A 9899-nucleotide genomic window follows, 5' to 3' on the forward strand; every position below is an offset into this window, starting at 1 on the left:
GAACGGGAATAAACACCCAAAGCCCCAACAAACTCCATCCCTCGGCCAGCTCAGAAATAAAGACATTAACCAATATTGGCTCCAGCTTCCATCCTTGAGGGATGCCTCTGGTTACTAGCAAACCCTTGTGAAAAAAGACAATTGGATGAAAGGAAGAAGGACAAATTTAAAGGCCGGACGACGCTGTTTCTAGCCCCTCATGGCCTTTCAGGGCCGCTTTCATTCGCTGCCTCCGCCGGTGCTGAAGCCCCATCTAGAGCACGGCCGCGCTATTGCGGCCGCCGCCCCGCCGGGAGCGGGCACCGCTGCTCCGGGCCGGCCGCCAGGGCCAGCGGCAAAAACCTTCCGGCCTCTAGGGAAGGGGAGAAGGGTTGAGAAACCGAAGGCAAAATGGCTTGCTCGGCAATCCCGTGCTCCTGCTGTCAGGGCCCTTGGCAATGGCACCGCGGTAATTTGAATTTCAGACCTTGTATAGAAAAAGTTAATGTTGAAGCACCTTTTTCAGGCAATAAATATAATCGCTTGGGTAACTACAGGCGGCTTTAGCTAGCAAGTGTCATCAAGCAAACGAAGAGAAATGCTGATATGGGATACTAATGAAGGAATTAACGGATTACGGGTTTATTAACGTCAGTCCACACAATTTCCCAGGACCTCAGACTGTCAAAAAAATTTGATACTGTTTTAATGAGATTAAGCATTAGACTGATAATGAAGATTGTGGCTGAAATAGTGTCTTTGCCAAATATTTGACATAATCTTGCATTAAAAGCCAACTATAAACAAAATCAATGTAGCATATTACATGTTAATTTTTAAAACCGGTTAAAAACTAGGTCATAAAAATACACTATAGCTGAAGCGTTTTCATGTCAAGAGATTGCATATTTTTCAAACTTATGGAAGAATCTTTTAGGTATGAATTTTTTTCCCTACATTTATCAATGCCCTTGAGGAGAGCTGCGTCACTGTACATAAAATTTGCAATATGACACCCAAATTGCTGCTAATGTGAAAAACAATAAAAGTAACAGCTCTGTTGTACAGACTGACCGATCAAGTGTTGAGATAAAAACATTGTCCAGTTTTGTTGATTCAGATGTTATCACAAATGCAAGCTCATGAACCTGAAAACCAAAACCAGAACCAAATATCTAGATCTGGGACTGAGTCCTAAAATGCAATAGGGCATGCCAAAAGAAGCTCATAAGAAGAAAAGGGGTTAATCAACAGCAGTTGACTGTTGATGCTACAATAAAAGTCCTGATCAAAACATACAGACATGAGATACACATACATGAGAATTTAAATAACACGCTCTCTTAGTAGGACCAGTGTCATCCACTCCAGCATTCTTTCTCCACAATATGTATTCTGGCACTGCAAATGTCTGATGTCCCAGGGACCTCTTGATATTGTCTGAGCCAATACCCACCAGCTCAGGCAGGGTCAGCTAGGGCAGGTTGTTCAGGACTGTGTCCAGTCACATTTTAGAGCATCTCCAAGGATGGAGATTCCTCAACCTCCCTGGGCGAACTTCTTGTCTTTCATCACCTGCACAAGTAACAAGTCTTTTCTTATGTTTAAATGGAACTTCCCGTATTTCAAAGTGTCTCCATTGCTTCTTGTCCTGCCATTGGGCATTGCTGAGGAGCACCTGATTCCTTTGCCTTTACTCCCCTCATCAGGTATTTACAGCCTCTCATACATCAGATGCCTCAATCCCTTCGTGGTCCTTCACTCGACCCACTCCAGTGTATCCATGCCTCAATTCCACTGGGGTGCCCTGAACTGGTCCCAGCACTCCCAAAATGTGCCACCAGTGCTGAGCAGAGGGGAGGGTCCCTTCCCTCATCAGCTGACAGCACTCCCCCGCGCAGCCCCAGGTGGCACTGGTTGCAAGAGTGCACCACTGGCTTGTGTTAATGTTCACACCTCGCACATGATGTATCCCAGCACAACCTTACCTACACCTTGTGTTCAACCAGTCTGTACCTAATTATCTCCCTGGCACAGCTTCCCAGCTTTCCTCGTCAACGTCGATGCTGTTCCACGATGGATGTGACCGTCAAGGTGGGATCCACTTAAAACCGTGAGGTAAGTTAATTTCAGCATCCTGCCCTGAGAACCCCTCCAGCCTGCTTAGCCACAATTATTCACCAAGGGACAGGTAGTCAGTGTCAAGTAGGTCTCACAAGTTGTACTTTCAGAGCATTGAGGACACAACCCACCAGCTCTGGCAGACATTGTTAAGGTAATTTATTATATCAAATTCCCACTTCCCTGGAAGGGCAGCTACAGTCACAAGTAAAGATGAGTTTGACTCAGAAAAACAGATGTACCCCAGAAGACCTGAGATACAGCCACTCACCTCCTCCTTTAGGCTCTCATATGAGCAGGCATATTTTATGTTTAAGGGGCATTAAAACTGGACTCAAACATAAAATAACTTAAAACTCCCACATCTCTCCCATTCAATTCATCTGAGTAGAAGCACTTCCTTCCACTACTAAAAAATGTGCATTTTCTTCCTTGGAACTAGTTCCAGCTTCTTACTACTAAGGTTTATTGTGCCTTTCTACTCTGGACTAAAAGTCCTCTACCAAGAGGAACAATACAGCTCACCATCAAACAATCTCTCAACCTTTATTAGTATTGAATCTTTTTTTGGGTGTCTCTCTGTAAGGGGATAGAACATAAGAAAATAAAGATGGAATTGGAAGTAATCTTATCCCCTAAAGAGTTGCAGCTGGGTTAATAATTGAAGATTAGGAGCAGGCCTGACTTTAACAGGCCACAGCTGTAGCTGGTAATAAGAAAAGTGTTATAAAAGAGTGGATTGATTGGCTGAGGGGAACTGCAGTCAGTCAGCTACTGCAAGAAGAAGGAAGAGTCAGTGCCTAGGGGAGCTGCCTATGAGAAGCATTAAGGAGGTACAAAGCTCTAGCAATACGGAACCTTTGCCATGTAATGACAATAGAACTCTTGCAATATAATGACAACATCTCTCCCTATAACTCAGGGGTCCCTGAGTTTTATGGACCCCTGGTGATTCTTGAGATGTGTTTGTGAAGCCTTTGTAGTTGTTCAACACCTTTCTCCAAGTGTGAGCACCACAAACACCTACCTTAGTTCAGCTGACAGGTTTTACTTGTGGCACAGAAAGATATGATGCCACTTTTCTCTCCAAACTGTTATCTCCAGGCAATATCCAGGGAACTGGACTAAATCTCCAATGATCAACACTTCTTATTGTTTTTTTTTTTTTTGTTACTTTAATCACATGGTGACCAGAAAAAGATTAGGCAAGTTAGAGTAAAGCCTATTTCACCCTCTTTGTTTGGATGGACATATCTCCTTTTGTTATTGATGGCATGAGTTGTCAGAGGACTAGGCCCTCAAACCTAGCATTTTTGTAAACATCCCTAGTGCAGTCCTTCAATCTCTCTGAGCAGACCCAGGATTTTTCTTTGACTGTATGAAACATCCCTCCTCTGCAGTCCACATTAGTTTGGTCACTGTCCTTGCTTTTCTGACAACTACACAGTGACTGATCTCATCAGTTACTAGGTGTTAGAAGAGGATTGACGGTTTTGGTTATAAAACAGAAGGGATAAAAACATCCAGAAAGCAGTCTTCATCAATCTAAGCATCCTTGAAGCACAATATGGAACAGTATGGAGGCACAACATGAATAGTATAATATTCTACCATTTGGGAAGGGAGGAACTTATGCACTACAATTTGTAAAGGCTCAAATGCATCCTACGTAGGATTTTAACAAATCAAGGATATGACGTCCAAAATGCTGTCACCAAGCTGCTGTCCTACTCAGTGGTGCCCCAAGTGCCCAAGGCACATGTTTGGCTCAGAGGCATCTAAACCTTCACAGTGATGAGCAGCTCTGGTCATCTCTCATGGATAATTTCAGTCTGCCTACACAAACAAATCTGACTTAGGGCACATCCAAAAATCCAAGAACACAAGTTTCAATTCTCTCCTATGAATGGGTTCAAATCCCTACCTCCTTCTTGCCCAGAGTACATGATACACAAGACTGGGCTGAGATGCTGGCACATCTTCCTCGTGGGAAGCATTCCATTTTGGATTAAAAAAAAAAAAAAGAAAAAAGAAAATTTGATTACATGATTAGGTGTCTAGAAATGGTGTGAGTTGTTCAGATCTCTTTCTGGGTTTAACACTACTAATCAAGGTGTGTCTATGTTCTGAATAAAGATTTTTTTTTAGAGGGGACAATTTTTCTGTGTAACTGGAGCAATAAAACTGTTTTCAAAGCAGTTCACATTGAACACTCAGCCAAATTTATTTTGATATAACATCCATTCTTTTTGCTGGTATCAAAGATGCATTTGACCTCACTGCTATACAACATGAAGTACATCACAAAACTGTATAGACACAGAAGAAAATTCATTTTCTATCCTAGCAATAAAAATTAATTTTAAAGCCAAAGGACATAGATATTCAGACATACATTGTTTATGATTAAAGAGTTTTTCAAAATTATTTGTTCTCTGTTTTTTTTTCTTTTTTTGTCAGAGACTAATGTACATATTGGGAATATGAAACTGCAGATTATGAAAAATCAGCAGAAACAAGTACACAGATGTCATGTTTTTCCTCCAAAAAGTGGTTTTCTGGAAAAATTTACTAAAACCTTCAAAGAACAAATGCAGCACCTAACACAAAACTGCCAGTTCCTGAATAATACGTGTGAAATTTTCCTCCCAGTAGCACGTCTTCTGGAGAAAGATGTCCTTAACTGAAATATCTCCTTCTATCTTTTTCCTAATCAAACATTCAATATTTGTTTGCTCAGCATCTTCTCCACCATCTCAGGCTTTACTGGGCTTTTTTATAATTTAAATTGCTCATAAAACACTTGTTGCTAGACCACTGGCAATAATTACCTTCTTTTAATTTGTGTCCCTGCTAAAACACACCTATATTCACAACATAAGCAGTTAAAGCTTTGCATTATAGTAACGGAGTACCTTATTTTATTATGTGGAACTGTTCACTCATCACATTGTAAATTGTATTTCTGTGATTCACAAGCAATCACTTCATGTATTTACTTAGTATCTCTCCACAAGGCAGCCATGAGCTCAAAACCCAAGCAGGTTTACTAACACAAAGAATTCTGATAAATTTGTAAAACCTCTGAAATCAACTAGTGCTGTGAAGTATACATAAATGTTTCTTTCATTGCACTCTATCTGCTCTTTAATATTTCAATATTTAACAGCCTTGGAAATTTGTATTGTTAAAAACAAATCCCCATGAGCAATGCCCAATGTGCTTCTTTTATACATCCTCAATTTCAGCTGAGTTCATTGAAGCCCTTTCTCCGGTGCCTGTCAGCGACACAAAAGGTGTGTCAGGAGTGCTGAAACAGCTCCAATATGACCACAGTCAGAGAATGCTCAAGAAAATCCTCTTGAGGGGGTTGAAAGAAGTCATAGCATAGAAGTGACACCAAAGGACATTCTTTCAAACAGTTATAATGCTAAGCTGTCAAAAGGTGAGCTGTCACTTCTCAGCCGATGACTCGGGAGCACTTCTAAAAAGATGCAGTGGAGAGGTCTGGGGTCACATCAGAGCCCAGGATGTGGCAGGGAAGTTCGGAAACAGATCCTAGGCTTCTGATTTCTAAAGATAGATAAGCATGAAGTAAGAAAAACAGTGAGTCTTCAACAAAATAACACCTTATTTTGAAATATGTATCAAAAAGTACAAGGAGATCATGAATATGTACAAAGTCAAAACATACTAATATTTATTTGCATTACACTTTGAAATAGTTTGATTATGTTACTGCAGACAGCTGAGAGTAATGGGAAGGATATGCTTATACACAATGTATGGTTGTACTCAAGACAATATTCCAAAACATATTAAGGAAAAAGCCTTCACCACAACCGTGAATAGGTCCATATTCATGCCATAATACAGAGATCTCAGTCATCTCATAGGAAACCTCTATGGCAGTGGAGAGAGGGGGTGATTTCCAGCAGGCAACTCCCACTGCCAGCAGTGTTCTGCATGTGCAACAAGTTCATTCCTGCAGTGCCAAAGCCCAGCAGAGCATCTGGGATGGCCACGACCTTCATTGTCTTCCCAGTAAATTCAAGGACTCATAGCAGCGGGGGCATTTGCTTGCTCCCTGCCCAGCCACAGCTGAGAGAGAGTTTCGGAGCCCAGGTGGGATGGCCAACATGGACTGAGAGGGCAAGGACAACAAAGGGCAAAAATCATCTTTGAAGCCACTGTGGTCTTCAGTGGCTGCTAAACCAGGAAGACAAATGAGAGAAGCAACATGCATAGAATTTTGTGTGCTTGTAAAAAACGGTATCCTATTACGAGTGCCTATTCCAAGCCTAGTAGAATTTACAAATGCTCTAGGTCTGGTCAAGTTCAATAAGACCTTGCAAATCCATGTACTGGAATAGCCCAATTTATTGAAAAAAGTTCAAACTAAGTTGGGGATACCCAGAACACACTAACTGGACGGCATTAAGATATATACAAAAAGCACCAACTAGAGGGCCCGAACACATATTGCAAATTCACTATCTACTGAGTCCTAATATATATAATAAATGAATTACTTATAGGGTATTATTAAATATAGTAAGAGCACTAACTAAAGCATACGGATATATATCATGAATACACTACCTATGAAAGGTTAATATATACAGGGTCTGTCACAGGGCAAACATACACACCTCTGTGGCACAAGTTCCCCTTAAAAACCCGTGGATAACCAGTTGTAGTATGCCTGCGCGGTCTTCCTGTGGACATCCACACTGCTCAAGGAGACTGGGTGCTACAGCCACCTGGAAGCCGGAGGGCAAGCTGATCTCCGTAGGAAAGCTCTCATTGCCGATGACAAAGTGGTGAAGCTGTTTTATCTCCAGTGAGCAGCGGAGGGACTTCAGGATAGCCATCACTCGCTGCCCAAAATCACTCCTGCCCCACCCTGTCAGGGGTACAGTGCTCAGGAGGTGTATCACCACTGTCTTCAGGACACAGCTGGAGAAACCTACACCCATCAGGAAGCCCGTGAGGAGCTGCAGGCTGGGAGACCTGTCTGGAAATGTGCCTGAAGAATTTTGCCTCTGCCACGGCGTAAGTCTCCAGCCACGTTGTGCTTGGGATGCCTACTTCTGTAGGCTGGCTGCTCACAAAGACATCTGAGTCTCCTTGCCGCACAGCAAAGAACATCTCAACCGTGAAGCTTTCCTTGTCTTTGCTCAGCTGAAATTTGCAGGAGCGGCTGGAGGGCTGCAACCTTAAACGCCAGTGGCACGATTCAGGCAACAGCAGCCAGGCGATTCTCACAAATCCATAGAACCAGTGGACAGTTTTCTCCACATCTAGATAGCAGCCGGTGCACAGGGTGTGCAGGAGGCTGGGGTCCTGTTTCCTTCTCAGCTCCTCCTCGGGGTGGTGGAGGAAACACAGCATGTCCTCCTCCAGCCTCTCCCTCCTGCAGGTGCACACCCGCTCCACACGGACACAGAACTTCCTCTGGACCACTGCTGCAGTGTCCAGCTCCAGGTGGAAGGCATGTCCTGGAGGGGCACTCAGGGGAACAAGCAAACGGTACACAACATCTTGTGCATGGGGAGTGCAGCCTTCAAAGGCACTGCCCACTCCCATGGCTGGTTGTGGCACCGGGTAGAAACTGTTGGACAAGCCTTCTCCAAAGACGTGGATGAGTTTGTCCACCAGGTCCGCGATCATGGAGAATCCTTTGTCCAGATCCAGAACAGGCAACTCTTGTATGCGCTCCTCTAAATGGCTTCCAAGCTTCCTTTGCACATTGATACCATCGTCTTCTTCTCCATTTGCCATCTCCTCATTGTCATCGACATTGCCCTCTTCCACATTTCCAACAATGTTCCATCTTTCTTCCTCCTCCACCAAGTTGCTGCTGGACCTCTCCTTGTGGCCACGGTTGTCTGGAGCACATCGACTTTTCCCATGTCCAAACCACAGCACCAAGAGAAGCATGAGGATTCCGCTCAGAGCCCAGAACTGCCACCCAGGCAGGGCTCCCCAGGCCCCACCACTCTGCTCCGGCTTCATCTGCTCCAGCTCCTGAATCAGCTGAGTCATCTGCTGCTCCAGATACTCAGCACGCTGCTGCATGCGCTCCAGGGTGGCCTCATCCAGCCCATCCCCGGCCTGCTGCGGGTACTGGGTGAGGCCTTGCACAAGCAAGAGAAGGAATGTAATGGCAAACATGGCCTGGGGCACTGAGCAGGGGTCCAGTGGGGATGGGAGGGAGCAACTGATAGGGCAAGTGGGGAGAGGAGCCCCAGGGATCTCAAGGCAGGACAGAGGGGGCCCCGGAGGCTGGCAGCCTGCCAGGCCTGTGCCGCTGCCCCAGCACCGGCACAAAGGGTCTGGACAAAGGCCCTGCCACCAGGGACTGGCTCTGGATGCCCGCTGAGAAGCCGCTCCCCGAATACTCGCGTTTCTGCCGTGGGCCTCTCTCCGCGTTCAGCACAGCCTCCTGTCTGCGTGCACGCTCGCCGCTCGCCGAGGCTGCACTGGGGCAGCGTTACCTGCTGCTCCTCCTGGCAGCTGCCCCCATTGTCACACTGCGGCTGTGATGTCACACATGCCAGTGTGCATCCAGGCCAGGCCTGCCCCACCCTCCATCTCTACCGCACCTCTGGGAATCCTAATGGCCCCTGGCAAGCAAAGACCTGACATGCAAATACAGCAGACCCATGGGTCGCAATGGACACACGGGCTCTTCCCTTCACAAAACATGTAGGAGGCCTCAAAGCCTTCCTAATCGCAAAATGGGTAACATGACCAATGAATGCTTTGTTCCTGGAAGTCTTCTGCTCAGAGATAGAACTGCTTGCCTTGCTGCTGACATGTGTGCTTTTGGGGTCACTCTTGGAACCTATGTGACACCCCTGGGTGTGTAGTAATGAATGGCCTGGAAGTGACATGGGGCTTCTCCATAGCAGGATCTCTCTTCCTGCTGTGCCACGGCCAGAGGACCTTGATTCCCTGGAGACGCTTCGTAAGGGTGATGAGCAGCTGTTGGGGAGGAGATTTCCAGCAGGCAATTCTCACTGCCGACACAGCACAAGAGCACAGCGTTCTGCATGTACAACAAGTGCATTTCTGCAGTGCCAAAGCCCAGCAGAGCATCTGGGATGGGCCCAGCCTTCATTGTCACCCCAGTGAACACAAGGAGTCACAGCAGCGGTGGCTCATGTCTGGTGCCTGCCCAGCCACAGCTGCCAGGGAGTTTTGGAGCCCAGGTGGGATGGCCAGCATGGCATCAGAAGGCAAGGACAACACAGGGCAAAATCATCTTTGAAGCCACCGTGGTCATCAGTGGCTGCTGCACCAGGAAGACAACTGAGAGGAGCAACACAAAGGCATTATTTTGTGTGTTTGTTAAAAAAGGCTTGTTAATAACAGTGCCTACTCCCACCCAATCACAAATTCACAACTAGTAGAATTTACAAATGCACTAGTTCTGCTCAAGTTCAAGAAGAGCTTGCACAATCCAGATGCTGGAATAGCCCAGTTTATTGAAACAAATTAAAAGAAGGATGGGGATTCCTGAAGGCACTAACTACAGGCTGTTAACATATATCTATAGAAAAAGCAGTAACTAGAGTGTCCGAATACCTATGGTACATTCACTAACTACTGGGTCCTCATATATATATATAATAAATGCACTAATTTTGGGAGAATAATAAATATAGTAAGAGCATTAATTACAGAGTTCTAATACCTACTGCACTAACTAAATGTACTAACTACGAGAGGTTAATATATACAGGGTGTGTCAAGAGGCCCCACAGGCACAGCTCTGTGCACCACGATCTCTT

General features: G+C 45.2%; 1 protein-coding gene across 1 annotated transcript; it reads right to left on the minus strand.

Annotated features, from left to right (window-relative positions):
* Positions 1 to 6990: 6990 nt before the first annotated feature.
* On the minus strand, positions 6991 to 8277 carry LOC134416608 (inositol 1,4,5-trisphosphate receptor-interacting protein-like 1). The gene has a single exon (XM_063153369.1). It carries the CDS (start codon positions 8275 to 8277, stop codon positions 6991 to 6993), a length of 1287 nt encoding a protein of 428 aa, XP_063009439.1.
* Positions 8278 to 9899: the final 1622 nt, after the last annotated feature.

Source organism: Melospiza melodia, chromosome 3 (assembly GCF_035770615.1).
Source record: "Melospiza melodia melodia isolate bMelMel2 chromosome 3, bMelMel2.pri, whole genome shotgun sequence".
Classification (NCBI taxonomy): domain Eukaryota; kingdom Metazoa; phylum Chordata; class Aves; order Passeriformes; family Passerellidae; genus Melospiza; species Melospiza melodia.